Source organism: Carcharhinus amblyrhynchos, chromosome 9 (genome assembly GCF_965287045.1).
Source record: "Carcharhinus amblyrhynchos chromosome 9, sCarAmb.v2.hapA, whole genome shotgun sequence".
NCBI classification, from domain to species: domain Eukaryota; kingdom Metazoa; phylum Chordata; class Chondrichthyes; order Carcharhiniformes; family Carcharhinidae; genus Carcharhinus; species Carcharhinus amblyrhynchos.
Window position 1 is genome coordinate 51,360,465 of NC_137332.1, and position 22,733 is coordinate 51,383,197.

The 22,733-nt window shown below is 41.3% G+C and overlaps 1 protein-coding gene across 3 annotated transcripts in view; it reads right to left on the minus strand.

The window, feature by feature from the left end:
• Positions 1-6,952: 6,952 nt before the first annotated feature.
• The window catches only part of raver2 (ribonucleoprotein, PTB-binding 2), a 90,401-nt gene continuing 74,620 nt past the window's right edge, over positions 6,953-22,733 (minus strand). For 2 of the 3 annotated variants that reach the window (XM_080195617.1, XM_080195616.1), the window contains 2 exons: positions 21,821-21,916; positions 6,953-7,282 (listed from right to left, as the gene is read on the minus strand). In XM_080195617.1, coding sequence (XP_080051743.1) covers positions 7,136-7,282; positions 21,821-21,916 — 243 coding nt within the window. In that variant the 3' untranslated portion in view covers positions 6,953-7,135. The remainder of the gene's footprint in view (positions 7,283-21,820; positions 21,917-22,733) is intronic. The other variant, XM_080195618.1, reaches the window with a different exon arrangement.

Sequence of the window (22,733 nt, forward strand, 5' to 3'; positions counted from 1 at the left end):
GAATGGAGTTGAGGAGGAACTTCTTCACTCAAAGGGTGGTGAATCTCTGGAATTCTCTGCCCGTTGAAGTGGTGGAGGCTGCCTCGCTAAATATTTTTAAGAAGCGGGTTGATGGGTTCTTGATAAGAGAGGGGATTAAGGGTTATGGGGAGAGGGCAGGAAAGTGGAACTGAGCCACGACAGATCAGCCATGATCTTATTGAATGGCGGGGCAGGCTCGAAGGGCTAGATGGCCTACTCCTGCTCCTATTTCTTATGTTCTTAAACAAATTAAAAATTCCACATCTGTCTTATTAAACTGGGAATGATCACACCTTTACACCAACTTAATGAGTAACTGTCCAGCAGGGCAGTCCCAGTTTGAATTCTTAATCTGTGTTTTAGTTGATCTGGACAGGTCATCAGTAAAGGCACACTCAGTTCAACACGCTCATACAGACAAAGGGGGCAAAAAAAACAAAGTTCACTGCTTCCAACGGCCATCTGGTGACGCCTCCTGAGAATATGTAGGTATGCCTTTGTTATGCAAGGACAGAGTTGGTTTCAGGTTCAATCTTCTTGATTCCCCAATATTTGCCTTAAGGTCAATCTTTAAATGAGCAAATAGTTTTCTAATGTTAGAGAGGGTGGAGTATAATATAAAGATAATAAAAATGAGGACATTAACATGACGAGTTAAATCATTTATATATTTAAGAGTTAGCAGGTTTGGCAATTAACGTTGAATGTCTTGTGATTCTACCTGTAATCTAATGCATTTGCACAGATAAAGATTTTTTATTACAAATTGGTCAAAAGCTGAGTCAGGATTTTACTGGCAAGACCCATCAGGCCCGACAATCAGCATTACTGTGGTCACACAGGGAAGGGGGGAATGGACAATGTTATTGGTCTGTCCCAAACATGGACTATGTTATGGGTGCCACATACATGGAACCCCCTCTGCGAAGGGCACTAATTGAGCCTCTTGCATTGCTGGTACTGAATAGCCACACGCTGGAAACATTTCTAAGGCACTCTGTTAATGATGTGGAGATGTCAGCATTGGACTGGGGTAAACACAGTAAAAAGTCTCACAACACCAGCTTAAAGTCCAACAGGTTTATTTGGTAGCAAAATCCACTAGCTTTCAGAGCACTGCTCCTTCGTCTGGTAAGTGGGACTTCTGTTCACAAACAGGGCATATAAAGACAAACTCAATTTACAAAATAATGGTTGGCATGCAAGGCTTTATAGGTAAATTTTGTAAACTGAGTTTGTCTCTTTATATGCCATTTGTGAACATAACTCCCACTTACCTGACAAAGGAGCAGCACTCTGAAAGCTCATGGATTTTGCTACCAAATAAACTTGTTGCACTCTGTTCTTATCTGCCTAATTGTCCATCGTAGTAATGGTGCATTGCCTATAACGACTGAGGCATTGAGGAGGTATGTTGTATCGATCTTCACAGTGGAAGATATAAGTACCATGCCAAAAATTGATGACAAGGCAGCAATGGCAGGTGAGGACCCAGAAATGATTATCGCTAAAGACACAATGTTAGGTAAGCTAATGGGGCTAAAGGTAGACAAGTCTCCTGGCCCTGATGGAATGTATCCCAGGGTACTAAAAAAGATGGTGGGGGCAATAGCAAATACACTCGTGGTAATTTACCAAAATTCACTGGATTCTGGGGTAGTTGCTGCAGATTGGAAAACAGCAAATGTGACACCACTGTTTAAAAAGAGGTAGACAAAAGGCAGGTAACTATAGGCCATTTAGCTTAACTTCTGTAGAGGGGGAAATGCTCAAATCTCAGGAATAGCAAGACACCAGGATAGAAGTTGTCCCATTGGGAACACACAGCATTGGTTCATGAAAGGCAAGTCATGTTTAATTAGGTTAGTGGAATTCTTTGAGGACAAGAACACAGTGGACAACAGGGTATCAGTGGATGTGCATACCTGGATTTCCAGAAAGTATTCGACAAGGTGCTGCACAAAAGGCTGCTGCATGAGAAAAGGTGCACGGTGTTACGGGTAATGTATTAGCACGGATAAAGGATTTGTTAACTAACCAAAAGCAAAGAGTGGAGATAAATGGGTGTTTTTCTGGTTGGCGATCAATGACCAGTGGTGTGCCTCAGGGATCAGTGTTGGGACTGCAATTGTCTACAATTTACATCGATGATTTGGAGTCAGGAACCAAGTGTAGTGTGTCAAAGCTTGCAGATGACACTAAGATGAGTGATAGAGCAAAGAGTACAGAGGACAATGAATGTCTACGAAGGGATATTGTTTAAGGGTGATCATGAATTCCAGTAGGAACAGCAAAATGGACCATTATTTAAATGGTAAAAAATGCTATACAGAGGGATCACAAAAAGTTGGTTTGCAGGTAATTGAGGAAGAAAATGTAATTTTGTTCTTCACTGCTAGAGGGATGGAGTTTAAAAACAGGATGTTCTCTATAAACGCACTGTGAGGCCATACCTGCAATACTGTGTAGAGTTTTGATCTCCTTACTTGAGAAAGGATATACTGGCACTGGAGGGATACAAAGTAAACTCATTAGGTTGATTCTGGAGTGCAGAGGGTTGGCTTCTGAGGAGAGACAGAGACTATACTCATTGGAATTTGAGAATAAGGGGATCTTACAGAAACATAACAAATTATGAAGGGAATAGATTGGAAGTAGGAGGCTGTTTCCACTGGTGGGTGAAACTAGAACTAGGGGGACATAGCTTCAAAATAAGAGGGAGCAGATTTAGGACCGAGTTGGAGGAACTTCTTCACCCAGAGTTGCAAATCTGTGGAATTCCCTGCTCAGTGAGGCAACTGAGGCTACCTCGTTGAATGTTTAAGGCAAAGATAGATTTTTGAACAGTAAAGAAATTAAGGGTCATGGCAAGCAGGCGACCAAGTGGAACTGATTCTGCAAAAAGATCAGCCATGATCTTCTTAAATGGCGGAGTAAGCTCAAGGGGCCAAATTACCTACTCCTGCTCCTAGTTCTTATAGCCTAATGAAGTGAGTTACACACTGCAGGACTCCTAACTTTTCACCTGCTCGTATAGCCATGGTATTTACACGGTTAGTCCAGTAGAGTTTCTGGTTAATGCTAACCCATGATGTTGATATGAAGGAGTACTAATGGTAGTTGTGGGGGGTACTGAACTAAGTGAAGGGTATAGTATCGTGAGGATAGGTATAGAGAGTCATTGAACTATGGGTAGGTGCAGAGGCACCAGGGCTAAGTGTACTGGCACTGTACAGTGTACAGGGGCTAGAGGGTTGGTATGAGGGGTATAAAAGATACAGGATATAGAGGGGGCAAGGGGTATGGGAGCAATGCAGGAGTATTGGGATGGATTTTAGGTATTGGGGAGTCTGTATCAAGGGGAGGGTTTTTTTTAAAAGAGCATTGCGGTGTAGTGGTCTGTGGAGTCTTAGGAGATATTAAGGGGGGGGGGTGGTATTGAGGGGGTACCATTGCAGAGGTTTAGGAGTACTTAGTTGTTTAGGGGTATATGAGGGGACCTTAGGGGAAATAGGGATATTTAGGTATTATACTGAAAGGGGGTTTAAGGGGTATATTGAGGCAATTTAGGAGAATAGCATTTAGGCAGTATATTGGAGGGGGGGGTTGGGGTATATAGAAGTGTACAGACGTCTATATAAAAGTTTATTAGTCACAAGGCTTACATTAATATTGCAATAAAGTTACTGTGAAATTCCCTCAGTCACCACATCCCTGCACCCGTTTGGGTCAATGCACCTAACCAGCACGTCTTTCAGACTGTGGGAGGAAACCAGAGCACCTGGGGAGGAAACCCACGCAGAGACAGGGAAGAACGTGCAAGCCCCACACACAGTGACGCAGACTGGGAATCGACCCCAGCAGTGGAGGCAGCAGTGGCTAACCACGATGCTGCTATATTAAAAGGCATCCAAGCTGTGCTTTCATAAGACTCATACTTTTAAGTGGGTAGCCCTTGTCACTGGGTACCCAGCCTCAAAAGCATGCAAAGAACCTGAAAAGGTCAGCCAACTGAGACCATCTTAGTGTGCAGGCATGAGGACCCTTCCAGCCTCATGTGTCTGATATCCCTTAATAGCCTCGCTCCTGGTCTCTCTCCCTTTGAGATGCTGCCTTGCTGGCAGTCACAAAGCCTGGATGAATAAACTCCATTGTAAAATTACTGCACCAACAATCCAAGGCCTCCCACCCTCCTTTACTCTAAAGAGGACACAACCAAAATGCCTTTGCTGTATTTACCAAATTTAGCTAGGCTCCAGATTGCTCATCGCCAATTACTGACCATCACCCTCCCACCTCTCACATTAGCTGCAATCTGCAGCCAAAACTGTTGAGCTTCTAGTTTCTTAAAGCTGGCAAGGCTCTGAAGCTCCATAGTGCTCTAATGGCCCTTAGAAGTCTAAAACATTGTAAAAATTGCTATTACTGTACAGCAGGCTTTCCCACCACCTTAAAGCACAGCCTCCACCCACCATCTCCAGTAATATCCAATAGTGGCATAAACACAATGGCTTCCCTCCCTCCCAATATCACTGACTGCCACTTTCGTCAGCTCTCCTGCCACCCAGCCCACTTGTGTTGAAAAACCCCACATCCTTCAACAATATCCTTTTATCTGACAGTAACCTCTGTTCCAGTCATTGGTGAATTTGATATTCAAAATCTAGTGAGCAAAAATCTTTATAATCAAACGAAGTTGACAGCCTGGGTTGGGTTGTTAATTGTAGATTATATTAGCTGTATATGAACCAGAGGTGATGAACGCACCAACTAAGGAGAAATGATGGATGCTATTGGGTCTAGCACCTTACAAAGGAATCTTAAAAATTATAAAAAGGGATAAAAGCTATATATTAAATTTCCTTAGGCCATAAAAATTGCTGCAACTGTGCCAGAAGGAACTTTTGAAGCTGTTAAACCCCTCTTTGAAGGGTGCTGGGCAAATCAGAATCAATTTTCAACACTGCTTCCTTTGAAGTACAAGTGCACTCAGCTTGTTCTGGCACTGCAAGTTGTGCACCAAGATAGCTAAATCAGTATAAACACCATAACCAAGAACACTGAATCAGCAGCTGCAATGTAGATATCAAACTTGATGCCTTGTTAATATTGCCCAATTGTCTCCATGTCAATCTGCAAGCACAAAACCTCACACCCAATTACATTTTAGAAGCACTAGCAAAAACACATTCTAGAAACTGGTGCAGAACTTATTTTAATGTGCAAATTGCCAAAGACTGTGATATCTTTAAAACTAATTGGTCATTTTATTGGAAAAAATACTCATTGCTTCACATGGATCATCTTTCACCATTCCCTCACCTGCAGGGTGTAGCTCTAATCCACAACTACTTTAGCTTCACTACATTGCAGAAACAGCTATGTAGGAAGAGTATTAACTCAGAGACCATGCTAAATCAACTACTGTCTTATTAACTGTGGTTTAAGAGTCAGATTACATTCAGCCATTTAACAACAAAGGAGGCAAACACAAAACCTATTGCTATTTTCTCAAGTATTTTTCCCTCAGTCCCAAGCAAAAAGCTTACTTATTGCAGGAGGAACACTCAGATGCTACCCTTATAGAACTACTTCCACTAAGCCTATCTATAAGTTGATCTTTTAAGTATCAATTCCACAATTTTCCAACCACCTTCTCTAATTTGTGATGAGGATTTAAGGCAAAGTAAAAATGAAAACACAATATTTCTGGGCTATACCAATAACTTTAACTCTATCCATACATAGCTACAACAAAATAAGGGATAGCATCAAGCACTTATAAATGCAACCATTTCTGTTGCCGCACCCCCCCACCCCTCAAAGTCCCTTAGGATCCTACCCAGTTGAGCCACAATCTCAAACCTTCAGGGATATTACCACTTACATTGTAGCATTATAATATGAAGGTTAACGCCTTAGATATCTTGATCCAGCAACAGCTTTCAGTTTAAAGCTAGCAAGAAAAAAAAATCAGCTAGTAAAAAAATTCTTCCTAAAAAGGACAAAGGAAAACAGAATGTGATTCTTTTAAGACGTTTACTTTTACTATGCAAAAAAAAAACAAGAAAATAAACCACAGTTTATGATTCAAGTGTAGTGAAATGTACTCCTGCTTTTCCCTAGTCAAAGGTAGCAACATTTTTACTCAGACTATACTATCACAGTCTCCAAACAATTCTAGTTCACATACCAGTATTAATTCAAAAAAACATACATACATCAGCATTAAAAATTACTTTGAGTAATCATCCCATCAATAAAACAAGGGCCCAGCAGTAACCTTCAAAGCAGCCAGAATAGAATACTTCACTGAAAGGAAGAAAGTACTTCTGCATTTTAAGTGCTATGATATATTACACAAAAAACACCCAACATCTTTGCTTTGGTCAGTGGGAGCAGACTGTACTGCATAGTGTAAATATACTGAAGACTACTACATCAAATAAATCAGTTAGTGCTGTCAGAAAACAAGTGTTCATCCATGGTAAAAGCTCATTTCATGTACAGTAAAAACATTGCACATAAGAAAATGAAATCTGAAAAAGTGCAATTCAATAACTAAATGATAGAGGTGTACCTGACGTGAACTGACTGAACAGAAAAAAAGTTAGGGAAGAAAAAGAAAAATCCACACCTATTTTTCCATGGCCCTTTCGTCCTTCCCTCCTACCAAAAATCTTAATACATTCTAGAGTGAAACATTCACTTGTGATTAAGCTGAAGGCTCTACAATTCTTCTTGCACAATGAAGACTGAGAGAAGTTAAAACTGGTCCCGCTTTGCAATAGCAATGAAAAATTGAAACCAGATCGTTTTGAAGGCAGCTGCACAATGAAATCAAGACCGTCTATAGCAGGCATGAACCAAAATGTATGGTAATGTGTATTCTGAAAACCTGGTTTTTTTTTGGGGGGGGGGGGGGGGGTGTAGCGGGAAAGAGTCAGATTAAAAAAAATTTCAAAATAAAAATTTAAGGAGACCATTAAAACTTATATTTTTAAAAATCAATTTTTCTAAACATAAATGTATTGATACAGGCAGTTTCACATTTAAAAGAACTATCCAGCATTAGGCAAAAAGAAACAGCAGCAAAAATAACACAGCAAAAAAGTCAAAATATCCTCTTTTTCTTGTAATATGAATCAGCATAATGGCCACCGAGGCCCTGCGAGTGTTGCCCAACGTAGCCGCCATCTGGACTCACTTCAGGGGAAGGCAGGAGGTAGGAAGATGCACGTTTCTGGCCAGTCACTGGAGACTTAAGGAAAATAATGAACAATTTAATTTCAGATCTTGTTTTTAAAAGCTCCTCTTGAAGATGGTTTCTATTAATAGTAAAGCAAAAACAAACCACTGGTGCAAGAAATGCTGACTATTTGAAGCATTTACGAATTCTAATAGTAATTTCTACAACAATCACCAAAATTTTTGCACGGAAACCTATTCTCAGTGGCACAACATAATTCTCCAGCATGAAAATGGACTATGCAGAACAGTAAATACCCAGGCTAAATGCCTGGGTCTCTACTGAAGTAACCATTTTTGATTTTGTTTCTGGACAAAGGGTCATATAGGCAAGGAAAGTAAGCTAATGTTTCCAATCCTTATCACTACCCAGTTACTGCTTACAGGGTACAAATTTTAAAACTGACTGCCAATGTGACACATTTCAATGTTTTTTGTTACAATGGTCTTACTGCACCCTTCTCTCCACAAAGAAACAAAGGTGCATCCCTATTGTCTGTCCCAGATATCCCACACCTGTAGGATTTCTAATGCTCACTGCACCTTATGTCCAAACCATTTCAGTAGTACATCAATGAATTATAACAACCATGTTTAAGCTGAGCTCAGGTTTCAAAATAACTAGCTTTATTAAATTGCAAATGAGATATAGCTTGATAGTTGCAAAATAGTCCAATTTTTAAAAACTATTTTGTCCGAACAGTAGTAGGTGTAATGAGTCCCTTCACTATCTGATTAGAACATTTGTGCATTCCGTTTCAGTTCCATAGAACCAAAGATTAGGAACCTTTGCATGAGCTTCCCATAACCAATCCCATAAGCCTCTCTTCCTACAAACCTGCCCATTTCTCAAAGTGACAATGATCTTGGTCTCAACTACTCCATGACCATGCTCTTACAAATTCTGCTGAAAGAAATTTCTCCTAATCCATTTCAACATTGAGTGATGATTTTACATGGGATAATTGCAGCTCCCTGCACCAGGAAATAAAATTTCCATTTCAGGCCATCAAGACTAAATTTTGAAAATAGAATAAATCTGATCTCAGTCTTCGACACACCAATGAAGATAATCCCAATATTTGCCATAACAATAGTTTTGTATTCTTAGAACAAACTTGGTGAGATGTTCCCTGAACCTGACTTTGATAAGGAATAACAAAATGTTTGAAATGCCCAGATCAGGAACTATACGAAAGAACAACAGAATATATGTTTCTGATTGATAACCTTTTCATCAGAACTAAACAAGTTAAAGATGCAACAGATTTTAAGAGGCAGGGAGGAAGGAACAAAGGGGAGTATGATTAAATGACACTCCTTTTTGTCATTTAATCACTTGCCCTCCACCCAATCACATTTTTCTTTTTGTATACTCACCACCTCCCACTCCCAGCCAGTCTTTGCCTTCCACTCTTCGCCCTTCCCCATTTTGAATTTCTGTACTTGCTCAAGGCCTATTACAAATCTAACTTTCCAATTCTGACAAAAGGTCATTGACCTGAAACAATAATTCTATTTCTCTCATCATAGATGGTATACATCTTGCTCAGTATTTGAACCATTTCTCTTCATTTGATTTCCAGCATTTTGCTTTGGCTTTGAAGTGCTTTCTATAAAATTCAAAATCCACAGCACTCTTTAATGGCAGCGTAACAATCAAATCATATACATTCGATTTTTATACTCTAGGCTCTTGTCTATAAACAAACAAATTCCACTGGTTATTAGCATGTGTACTTTCAAATAATTGTGATTTGATTAATTATTGTCACGTGTATTAACAGTGAAAAGTATTGTTTCATGCATGCGACACAAAGCATAGCATTCATAGAGAAGGAAACAAGAGTGTGCAGAATGTAGTATTACAGTCTTAGCTATGGTGTAGAGAAAGGTCAACTTAACGCAAGGTAAGTCCATTCAAAAAATCTGACAACAGGGAAGAAGCTGATCGAATTAGACTTTTGTATCTTTATCCCCCCCCCGCCCCCCGAAGGAAAAAGGTGGAAGATATAAATGTCCAGAGTGCATGGGATCCTTAATTATGCTGGCTGTTTTGCCAAGGCAGCGGTCAATGGATGGGAGGCTGGTTTGCGTGATAGATTGGGCTACATTCACAACATTGTGTAGTTCTATGACCTTGGGCAGAACAGGAGCCATACCAAGCTGTGATACAACCAGAAAGAATACTTTCTATGGTGAATCTGTAAAAGTTGGAGTGTTTGGGGGGGGGGGGGGGGGGGGGGGGAACGACGACGAATTGTTGGTGATCTGGACACCTAAAAAAAAACTTTTCTACTTTGTCCCCTTTGATGTTGCGATGGGCATATTCTCCTTATTCTTTGATGACAAATCTCCTTCGTTTTGTTGTTATCGATGGAGAGATTACTGTTGCCACACCAGTTTCTCTCATACCTGAACTGTCTCATCACTGTTTTGAGATCTAACCCACTACATGGCATCGTCAGCAAGTTTGAAAATCGAGCTGGAGGGGAATTCAGCCACACAGTCGTAGGTGTATAAGGAATATAGGAGGGGGTTGGGAACACAGCCTTATGGGGCACCAGTGTTGAGGATGATCATGGAGGTTGCCGATCCTTACTGACTGTGGCCTGAGAATTAGGAAGTTCAGAATCCAGTCGCAGAGGAAGATGCTGAGGCCCAGGCCACAGTTTGAAGATGAGTTTTGTGGGAATAATGGTGTTGAAGGCTGAACTGTGGTCAATAAATGGGAGTCTGACATAGGTATCCTTGTTATCTAGGTGTTCCAAGGTTGAGTGCAGGGCTGGGGAAATGGCGTCTGCTATGGCAATAGGAAAACTGTAGTGGTTCCAGGTAGTCCGGAGGTTGGAACTGATTTGTGCCACGACTAGCCTTTCGAAGCACTTAACGATGGATGTCAGCGCCACTGGCCGATAGTCACTGTGTATTTCAAATCTACTTGTTTCTCCATATCCTTCAGTATCCCTGGATTTACTTCCCAAAATGAACTCCTCCTTAGCACCAAGTGCCATGGGCCAGCTGTCAATCCATCAGATTAATTTGGAGTACGATCTTACTAAAATGTAGCATCTGCTTTAATAGGATACACCCTACATCCAATCATAGAATCAATACAGTGCAGAGAGAGACCATTTGGCCCATTGAGTCTGCACAGACTCTCCAAGAGTATCCCATCAGATCCTCCCTCCACCTAATCCCTGTAACCTAACAAATTTATGATGGCTAATCCACCTAACCTACATATCTTTGGAATGAGAGGAAACCAGAGCATCCAGAGGAAACCCAAGCACAGGCAGAGAAAGTGCAAACTCCACACCAACAGTCACCAGAGTCAAACCCGAATCCCTGGCCTTTAAGGCAAGTGTGTTAGCTACCCTTTCCAATCCAATTAATGATGTGAAGTAGATACCATCCTGTTTTATAAAGTTTTGCATTTTGAGGTTATCATTCATCATTATATTTTTAAAAGGAGTCCAATGATTAGAAGAACAAAGTGCTGGAAAATCTCAGCAGGTGTGACTGCATCTGTGGCAAGAGAGCACACCCGAGTCTGGGTAGTGCTCGCAAGGGCACACTAATGACTATTGCTCAGTTGTCCAGATTTCATCCCTTGTTCATCTTGCTCATTTCTCAGGAATAAAACCAAGTAATAATAGTTATAATTCCTATAAAATTAGAAACATGCTGATTTATTATTGCATGCCTCCAAAAAGATACTACCCACATTCATTATCTACATTACGTTTATTCCAGGCTATTTAGAGATAATTAAAATCATCCAGTATTATTGCCCAGTTGATCTTGAACTATCTGCATGTTTTCCTTACTCAATCCCACCCAATTGATAGGGTATGACTATCCACCATAACTTTCAGAAACTGAACCTCATGACCTCCGGAGAAATGAAGTTATCGTGTGGGTGCAGGTAACCACACGATACCCCGAAATCCCACCTAGTCTAAATAATATCCATTGTTTGGTAACCTCTGTTAGGGAATTTCACAATTTGCCTTCCCAATTCTACCCCAAAGGATTCTGTTTTAACTCAATCCAGAATGTTCTCATGTTCCAGTACTATAAGAAATAATTCCACTAGCTCACTGTTCCCACCTTCTTACCCCTATTCAATTTTTCTGAAAATGTCATTACCTCTCTCCTTTTAGGTACCATGTCTTAAGAGCACATTGATGACCATTGACCTCCATGTCAATCTTGCTCTGGAGGAGCAGACCATCTTTATTGGTACTGCATTTGTCCATTTTGAGGGGTTCTTAGAAAGATCTGTCTTCATCTATCTTGATCTTTTTTACCACGGAGCTTCTGAATCATGATTTTCTATTACATGCCCAAGGCATGTGGGTAACTATTAGGAAGGGGAAACCTCAGGTGATGGAGAGCACGCCGGTGGATGTTCCCCCTTCAAAATAAGTACTCCTGCCCGAGTACCACTGGGGGGCGGGACAGGTCATCTGGAGGAGGAAGCAGTGGCCAGCTCTCTGGCACTGAGCCAGTACTTCAAAAAACTAACAAAGACAGCAGCAAGGCAGTACTAATAGGGGACTCCATAGTGAGGGGATCAGACAGGCGTTTTTGCAGACGCAGACGGGAGTCACGGACGGTGGTTTGTCTCCCTGGAGCTGGGATCCAGGATGTCTCTGGACGCGTCCCAGATATCCTGAAAGGGGAGGGTGAGGAACCGCAGGTTGTGGTTCATATAGGTACTGCTGACATAGGAAGAGGGAAGCAGTCATGAAAAGGGATTATAGGGAACTGGGTAGGCAGCTGAGAAAGAGGAATGCGAAGGTAGTAATCTCAGGAATGCCGCCTGCGCCGCGGGAGAATGACAGCAGGAATGGAATGAGGTGGAGGGTGAATGCGTGGCTGAGGGACTGGAGCAGGGGGCAGGGATTCCGGTTCCTGGATCATTGGGACCTCTTTAGGGGCAGGTGTGACCTGTACAGTAAAGACGGGTGGCACTTGAATCCCAGGGGGACCAATGTCTTGGTGGGAAGACTGGCTAGGGCTACTGGGAGGACTTTAAACTAGAAAGGTTGGGGGGAGGGAACAGAGATGAGGAGACTGAGACCGAGGAGGGTAGCTCCCGGGTAGGGAAGGACTGTAGGCAGTACGAGGAGGTGGTTAGATGGGTGGTGGAGAAATGTCCAGACTGAGGGGCTGAGGTGTGTCTATTTTAACGCCAGGGGTGTAGTAAATAAGGTACATGAGCTTAGGGCGTGGATTGCTGCTTGGAAATGTGATGTGGTGGCCATTACAGAGACTTGAATATCTCAGGGACAGGACTGGGTTCTTCAGGTGCCAGGATTCAGATGCTTCAGGAAGGACAGGGTTGGGGCAAGAGGTGGTGGAGTGGCACTGTTGATCAGGGACAGTGTCATGGCTGCAGAAGAGGAGGATGCCGTGGAGGGACTGTCTGCAGAGTCTCTGGGTGGAAGTTAGGAACAGCAAAGGGTCGATAACTTTGCTGGGTGATTTCTATAGGCCACCCAATAGTGACAGGGAAGTTGAGGTGCAGATAGGGAAACAGATCCTAGAGAGATGTAGTAATAACAGAGTTGTCGTGATGGGGGAACTTTAATTTCCCAAACAAGGGTAAGGGGTTTGGATGGGGAGGAGTTTGTTAGGTGCGTTCAGGAGGGTTTCCTGACGCAGTACGTGGATAAGCCTACAAGGAGAGGCTGTACTTGACCTGGTGCTGGCTAATGAACCAGGACAGGTGTCGGATCTCTCGGTTGGAGAGCATCTTGGGGATGGAGATCATAATTTTATCTCCTTCACGATAGTATTTGAAAAAGAGATAGGATCAGGCAGGCTGGGAAGGTGTTTGTCTGGAGTAAGGGGAAATATGAAGACATCAGGCAGATAATTGGATGAATAAACTGGAAGGAGGCGTTCTTGGGGAAAAGTACAGAAGGAAGGTGGCGGATATTCAAGGAACGTTTGACTGGAGCTCTGCACGATAACGTTCCGATGAGACATGGAGGTTTTGGTAGGGCGCGGGAACCGTGGTGCACGAAGGTTGTGGTGAACCTAGTCAGGAAGAAAGGTGTATAAAAGGTTCAGAGAGCTAGGAGATGTTAAGGATCTAAAGGAGTATAAAGCTTGTAGAAAGGAGCTTAAAAAGGAAATTAGGAGAGCCAGAAGGGGTCATGAGAAGGCCTTGGCAGGTGAGATTAAGGAGAATCCCAAGGCCTTCTACAAATATGTAGAAAGTAAAAGGATAAGAAGAGAAGGGATAGGATCTATAGAAGATGAAGGGGGAAAAGTCTGTGTGGAACCGGAAGAAATGGCAGACGTGCTTAATGAGTACTTTGCCTCAGTTATCACGGTGGAAAGTGATCTGGGAGGTTGTACTACAGGTTTGCGGCAGTCTGAAAAGATTGAGTATGTGGATGTTAAGGAAGAGGATGTGTTAGAACTTTTAAACTCTATCAAGATAGACAAGTCGCTGGGACCGGATGGGGTGTACCCCAGGTTACTGTGGGAGGTGAGGGAAGTGATTGCAGAGCCCCTGGCGATGATCTTTGTGTCGTCGATGGAGACGGGAGGGGTTCTGAGGATTGCAGATGTGGTTCCTATTTTCAAGGAAGGGAACAGGGATAGCCCGGGAAATTACGGACTGGTGAGTCTGACCTCAGTGATTGGTAAGTGATGGAGAGGATTTGAGGGACAAGATCTATGAGCATTTGGAAAAGTTTAGAATGATCAGAAATAGTCAACATGGTTTTGTCAAGGGCAGATCGTGCCTTACGAGCCTAGTTGAGTTCTTTAGAGAATGTGACTGAACACATTGACGAAGGAAGGAGTGGTAGACGTGGTTTACATGGACTTCAGCAAGGCGTTTGATAAGGTCCCCCATGCAAGACTTCTTGAGAAGGTGAGAGGGCATGGGATCCAGGGGGCTTTGGCCTTGTGGATCCAGAACTGGCTTGCCTGCAGAAAGCAGAGAGTGCTTGTGGATGGGTCTTTTTCTGCATGGAGGTCAGTCACCAGTGGAGTGCCCCAGGGATCTGTTCTAGGACCCTTGCTGTTTGTCATTTTCATAAATGACCTGGATGAGGAAGTGGAGGGATGGGTTAGTAAGCTTGCCGACGATACAAAGGTTGGTGGTGTTGTGGATGGTCTGGAGGGATGTCAGAAGTTGCATCCATAGATAGGATGCAAGACTGGGCGGAGAAGTGGCAGATGGACTTCAACGCAGATAAATCTGTAGGGGCATTTTGGCAGGATCAATGGGATGAAGGAATACAACATCAAGGGTAGGAGCCTTAGCTGTGTTGAAGAGCAGAAGGATCTTGGGGTCCGGGTCCATAGGACTCTTAAAATCGGCCTCGCAGGTGGAGGATGTGGTCAAGAAGGCACATGGTGTACTGGCCTTCATTAATCGAGGGATTGAGTTTAGGAGTCGGGAGGTAATGCTGCAACTTCATAAAACCCTTGTCAGACCCCACTTGGAGTACTCTGTGCAGTTCTGGTCGCCTCACTATAGAAGGATGGGGAAGCTATTGAAAGGGTGCAAAGGAGATTTAACAAGGATGTTGCCTGGATTGGGAGGCATGCCTTATGAAGATCAGTTGAGGGAGCTAGATCTCTTCTCCCTGGAGAGACGAAGGTTGAGAGGTGACCAGATAGAGGTTTATAAGATGTTGACAGGAATAGATAGGGTGGATTCTCAGAGGCTATTTCCCTGGGCTGAAATGGTCACTACGAGGGGACACAGATTTAAAGTGCAGGGAAGCAAGGACAGAGGGGATGTTAGGGGTAAGTTTTTCACTCAGAGGGTAGTGAGTGAATGGAATTGGCTGCCGTTGGTGGTGGTGGAGGCAAACTCGCAGGGGTTTTTTAAAAGACTTCTGGATGAGTATATGGGATCTAATGGGATTGGGGGTTATAGATAGGTCTATGGCTTAGTAGGTATACAAGTGATCAGCGCAACTTGTGGGCCGAAGGGCCTGTTTGTGCTGTAGTGTTCTATGTTCTAAATTCCAATTACTGATCAAGATCTTAATCTCAGATTTTACAAGCTCCTCTGCACTGATAGTGATTTTTCCAAAATGTATTTTCACCATAAGAGCTAGAAATCTGCAGCCCCAATTCTTCTCTAACTGCCCAACATTCACTCCTGTATGTCAACATTGGTGTGAATCCCAGAGTTCAGAGCTTTGGTTAATTCTGAGTTGATCACAATCATTTTCATTTTTTGAGATGCATCTCTGGCCATTCCAATCCTTTATCTTATTTCTTGGACAAACTTCCCATCTGATGTTAACATACTTCCTAGGTAACAAAATTTGTCTGGTGACATTTTCATTCTTCACTATGATCTTTACATTTTGGTACGATATTCTTTTTGGACCCTACTAGACTTTGTTTCCTTGAAATTTATGCTCGGCCCCTTATCACTTACACTGATGATTCTAGCCAAAACCTTTTGTAGTTTCTCTTCAGAGCTGGCAGTGAAAACAGTATCTTGCATTATTAAAGTTGTAACTTCCAACCTCCAATTTAGGAAGGTCTTCAATCTCTCCAAGAATATTTTCACTCCACAAACTGAATAACCCTTGGGAGAAAATACAGCCATGTCTAACCCATCTTTTAATCTTCATAAAATTGCTTAATGTTGTTGTTTGCTGCCAATAAAGATTTCTGATCACCCCAAGATCCTCACCATCAAGATCAAGAGACTAACATACTCATCAGTTCTTCATTTTCATCTTATTAAATGCCTTACCATAATCAATAGAACATTTTTTTCATGTTTAGGCTCTAATAGCATGTATATCATAAATATTCATTTCTTGTTCCTCTACCTTCTACAAAACACTGAAGATTTGAAACTTTTGGCTTTACCTTGCTCCCGACCCTATTCAGAAAATGGTAATGTAACTGATGAAATTCACATTTAATAACTCCTGATTTTTTTTAGGGAATGCAATAATTATCAATTTATTTAAAGTCTTCTGGCATTTCTCATGTTGTAAACATTAAAGATGAATCAAAAAGTCTTTCAACACTTTTGAGTTGTCTGGTGTTTATTTTGTTTGGACCTTTGGCTTCATTGTTCTTCATCTTATTTACTGCTGGTCTTACTTTGTCTTTCAAGATCTTTGGACCCACCATGTTTTTAGTTGTTGACTTCAAGTTAGTTATATATTCAGTCCAAACACCTGGTCCATTTCCACAATAGCTTCCTCATGTTTCCCTTTGATGCATCCGTCAGATGTACACCTATCTTTGTTATTTCCTGAATGTCTTTATGCACAGTTCTCAAGTTTGTTCTGGCATTTATTTTATTCCCTCATTTTCTGAGCAACCATTCTTACTTCTCTTCAGCATGTGTCTGTTTGATCCTTTTGACCAATTCCTGATATTGCTGTTGATCTATCTGCTTTACCTTCCTTATATGCTCCATCAGGAGCAACATTTTCTCTGTCACCCATTTTTGTTTTTCCTCCTCTTTAAAACTGGAACGATTCTCTATGATAACTTTTGTGTAACCAGAAAAACCAAATCCCCACACCTACCTAAACTGCAATAATGCCTCCATTATAACTGCTATATTGCACCATTCCAACATGGAATGTTTTTAAATACACTTCAATTGTTTAGGCAGCTAATTTTTGACAATTTAAATATTCCTCCCTTTAAACTGCTCCGTTTAGTTTCCTTTTCTACATGATTTCATTTGCTTTTTCCCTCTTGCTTTATTTGTTTAAATTATCACCCATAGAACAAATTATTGTACCAACGCAGGTACCTTCTCCACTCCAGCTCAAGCAAGTTCCATGCATCTTATACAAGCCAGTTTCGTCCCAAATCTGACTCCAATGTTGCAGGAAATTGAATCGCTTCCTAACATGATTATCTCTCTTATCCCAATAGATTTTCCTGCCTATCATTTGTTTTGAGTGTAACTCTACAATTACTACCTTTGAGCACCTATATCTTTCATCTAAATTCTGAAAATCCCTTTTCATGATTCCAGTTCCAATACTTCCTCTTTCACTGGTTACAATATGAACCATGACTTCTGGCTGTTTCAATTTCCTTTTTGTGCATGTCCCATTATGTCCCTTACCCTAGGGTTGGGAGATGGCATGAGATTTACATGCAATCCCAGAAACATTATTTCTGGGATCATGGAATGGTCCATCACCACAGCATTTCACTGCCAACTATTCATTTTAAAGTGTTGACATCATGGGTGCCTTCAAATAGTTACCATTAGGGTAATCAGTACTGAAAATTGCCTAATCCAAGTAAATACACAGGGCTTCGTGTTTCTCCTGTCTTTCTTCCTTATCCCAACGGATGGCAAACATTTTGCTTTCTCACTACACCACTGTGCCTACAAGGTGACCAACTCCCAGAAACTTTCCATCGCCTGTACGTAAGCATTCCAAGCTGTCTGGAAGCTGACACTTCAGGTTTCAGCATAGCATACTCCTATGCACACAGTTAACATGCAGATTAAGCACCCTGGCCATCCCATATTCTGCAGTTACTTTACAGCATAGGCTTCAGCTCGATCTCCCATATCCTCAGCCCCACACTTAACTATTTTCAACCAATTAGCTTGGTTTCTCTGACGATCAACCTGACTTTTTTCATGCTCTGTCATGTCCCCATTTCCCTTAAATTGCCTACGACAAATTCTGGATAGACAATACGTTAAAGTTAATTACATACTAATGCTTTTGACCAATCTGAAAATTGGGTTACCAAACAGTAGGGGAATTGCCTGCACTTCAGTTTTTCTGGCTCAACCATTATTAATCAGAAGGAAGAGATAAAAAACACCTTCTGGAATCCAGAAACATACAGCTGTCTTGTATTTTTTCCAGTCTCAGCTTTACATGTATATAGTACACTGTTAATTTAGATTTGTACACTTAATACAGTAACAATGCCATGCAATTTACTATGCTGCGACAGGACAAAGTTTGTAAGTTACACATTAACTAGTAAGGAGAGGGGTAGGCTTCTGTGCAACACCCTTACAATCGGATAGCCTAAAACACACATTGTTTAATTCTCGCTTGCCTTCTGAAAGATACACAGCAGATACTTCACAGCTGATTACTGCGTGCCTAAACTGTCAGTTTTTCATCTATAAGCTCAGATCATTTAGTCACAAGGAGAACATCACATATCATGCATCAAACATTTATATAATTCCCATCAGGATAGAGATCAAAAGCAGGAGCCGGGGGAAAAACAATTGAAATGAGAGAAGTAATGGGACCTTCATGCCTCAGATTTACAAACTAAAGACATGTCAATATTTTTTAAAAAATGGCCTTCTATAACTTGTTTACAGAATGGTTTTCAAAAATTTAAATTGGAAATAGAACAATTGAATTCATAGCAGTTAAACAACAGCAATACCAGAAATAATACAATAAGTGAAGGAAATGATTTGAAAGAAAATCATTGTGGTTCAACCAAGAATTTTGACTTAAATATTGCTGTGAAAAAGAGACAAAGCTTTTCATCTTGTACTTACCAAGACACTTTGCAAGAATACCAAGGGAAAACAACAGGAGTGCTGATTGGTTGGCAAGTGGAGTCTGATTGGCAGTTGCTGAGGGGGGTCTACCAGTTGGTGGTGACTGAGAGTCAACTGCCAAGCACTGCTTAAAGTTTAAACCAGGCAGCTTGACCCTGACTGGTCAGGACATTGTCCTGAAGAATGAATTGGCCAATGGCTTGTCCTTATTGGGTTTACCTGAAGCGAGAGCGTATACACACGCACGTGTTTTCTCTGCAAAGAGCAGGGCCCTGAGTATTAATAAATACAGCTTCCAACACAAACAAATGCACCACACAGCATGTCCAAGCGACCATCTGAAGTTGGTCGTCAGCATGATTCTTAGCACACCAAGGATTACTTAGCAAATGTTGTTCATCTGTAGAAATCACATGTAATGTTTGACAGTGTTTAGAATTTTGCAAGCATAGGCTGGTTGGGTACACTTTGTACCCTGCCTGTTGCAAACAGCTGGGACATCTTGCTTGATATGATCCACCAGTCTTTGGCACATACAGGCTATAAACCTAGCATCTCACCAGCAAAGAAATTCATATCATATTACTGGTTTGTGAGATAGGTTTGATGGCAGCATTCTGTTAGTGGTGAATACCATGTGTATTGTTACTCCACAGCATCAGCACAAAACAGCTGGCTTCACATGATTATGAGATACCCTGCCCTTCTATATATATCAGCTACTTTTCATGGCTGAAAGTGAAAGCCTTCAGCCTGTTCATGAGTTTCCATGATATTCACTGCAAAATGATTTGATCAGGGTAGCTATTATCCTGCAATGTGTCTGATACAGCCATTTTAAGGCATCAAATTTGCATTGAGCAAATGGCCCAGGTCCTATTTACAAGGCTGCCACCAAGACCAATCTTATAGCCTCTTTGCAGAGGGTTTTCAGGGTCAAGCTAATTTAAATTTCAAACAATTCATGGCAGTTAACTGCCAGTCACCATCAACGGGTACATTCCCCATGGCAATGTCACTGCCCAACAAATGCGCACTCTTCTCAGTATAAATTAAATTAGTGTTTTCCCCTTGCATTGGTATTCTTGAAGTACCCGGTTGAGAAGACAAAAAGCTTGACAAGTTTTTTTAAGCAATACTCCAATTTCCGTACTCGAGACTAATTTTGACTAAATTAAATGCATTTTAATCATACAAGCTGCCAAAATACAATTCAAATGCACTACATAGTGATGCATTACAATAGCATATCAAATACCCACCAGAATGAAGGTTTGATCAGTCAAGCTGAGATCAATTATATGACTGCAAGATACTGCAAAACAGCAATATGACAGAGGAGGAGCTTGGAATATGATACTAGCTAATCTCACATACATCCTAGCATCCAAGCAAATTCAACTCCAAGTTGGACACAACCATGAACCTGGAGGGCAAACGGGAATGTAATGAAACAATGCCTCTTTATTCACAATTGATTTATAAAGGAAAATTGTGGGGTGAAACAAGTCAACTGTGTATTAGAACTTATATCTGGTTTCAATTTCTCCTAAAAGAAGTTGTTTTCCCATTTCTTCCTACTTTTAGTCTTTCCCTTTCACTTCTGCCACACTGGACAGTCAGATAGCTTAGAAAGCCCAGGTCACACCATTAAAAAGGTACGTTACATTCAAGGCACATTCCCAGAATGTTTTTCTGGCCAAGGCCATCCTGATCATCAAATTCTTTGGAAATGTTAGAGCCCTCAGGTTAAAAAAAAACAATTCACCTTGTGACATCTCTATTCATTTAGAAATAACACTCTAGGATTTCTCTCTCTTTTGGGGGAGTAAAGGCTTTTACCAATTTTCCATAATAATACTTGATGTGATGGTATTAAATTTGCTTTATGACAATTCTGTGAAGTAAACCTGAAGCATTTTTTTGCGTTTTCATAATGAAAATTTGTTGTTGGCCTCGGGTTTTTCTCATCCCTTCAAGTGGGAGCACTCAGAAGCATAGAACCTGAACAGTGCGGGAGGCGGCCATTTGGTCCAAAGCCTGTACCTACTGTCCCAAAGGAGCATCCTACCAAGACCTAATCTCCCCTTCTATCCCCTGTGTAGATTTACCATTTCCAATACACCCCAACCTGCACATCTTTTGGACTGTGGGAGAAAGCCAGGGCACCCAGAAGAAACCCAAGCTGACAGGTGGAAGTGGTGCAAACTCCATACAGCCCCATTACCAAAGTCTGGAATCAAGCCTGGGCCCCTGGCACTAAAGCAACAGTGTATACCACCGTTACCATGCCATCCCATGAGACGATTTATATTTTGCCTAACAAAATCTTTCAATCTTAAGACCTTTAAGTCACTCCTAAGCTTTCTCAAGGGAAAAAAAGACCAAGCCTGTTCACCCTTTCTTGATAAATATAATTTCATTTATGATTTGTGTACATTTTTCACTGCTTCCATATCATTTTTATAATATGGCAAGCAGAACAGTGCAAGTTTATTCTAACAAAAAGTTAATATAAATTTAGCATAACTCCTGTACTTTTCAATTCTAACCCTCTTGGAAAAAAATGTAGTTCTCCTTTTAGTGGTAATTCCTCACTTAAGATTTTGCCCCAGCCAGGACCTATAGCTGTTTTTATGTACTGTAATTTCTAACAAACCTATCATCTCAAAACATAACCTCGAGTCATTAATACAATATTCAACATGCAATATTGGAATGCTCGCTGAACGGAGTCTTAACTAAGGAGTCAGCATTCTCAAAGCAGTACATTATCCATTGATTGGCATGGTAGGTATCATGTACAGGGTGATAATATTATAGACAGTTTGCAATACTCAAACTCTCCCTCACTGCTGAAAAATCAATTCCAGCCCGTTCCATTTGAACGCAAACAAACAATCAAGTTATCACAAGAGATAATGCAAATATTCCATCACACTAGTTAAAATCAGCGCAACAGCAGCAAAAACACGCATGTTCAGACTCTTACAAGTCAAATAAAAGAGATTGGAACTTTACCTTGAAATTAGTCATGGGGTTTCCCACTGGAGCGGGACCAAGGATTCCAGCCCCTGGAGCAAGTGACTGCTGGGCTGTAGCACAAGGAGGTCCCTGCTAAGAAAAGAAAATGAATCAAAGCAAGCATTAGCCACCCCCCCGCCCAAATGTCCCCTTCTCCTCACCTGAGGCCAGAGATGAATGCAAGGTGCAGTGACATGGGTTCCAGTTACTTTGTGATACTCTATTTAAGTGATTATATTTCATTTGAGAAGAATCAAAGCTAAAAACTAAAGTGAAATATTAATGAGGTGTGTAGGCACAAACAGCAACTTTGGTTTCAATGCCCTAGGGTACGCTTCCTATTCCTGTTCAGGTGATAAACTGATCCTGGTCTTAGATGTCAGATGAGAACAGGATTCTGTGTGATAGGAAGAAAGTTGTTGACCAAAAAAATAAACTTACAATTGTGCGGAAAAAAGAACCACATTGAATTCCAACTCTCAAACACCAACGTATTGATCAGCTCTCTATGGCAGCTAGAACAAAATCTCACTATGTTGAGAGAGTAGAAAGTGGCATTTTATATCTTTTTCAAATGCAACAATTTGTTGAAGGGCTGTCATCATGAGTGTTTTGGAAAATCTTTGTCATGGAAACAACATGATTACATCACTTGCATACAAGACCATAAATTATAATGGCAAAAGAAAAATATTCCCAAATATTCCTTTAATTCAAAGACCGTTGCTCTGTGAAATCTGAAACCAGATATGGTTGAGTATTTATTTAGGGCCAGTTCTCCCCTCTTTACCCAACTTCCCAAAGGATGTTGTCTATTGGTGGACATGATTCCAACAGCCCTCTGATGGCTTTCCCCAGCTGATATTTATCATGAGAACTTACACAGCATAGCATTAAAACTTCCAGGATA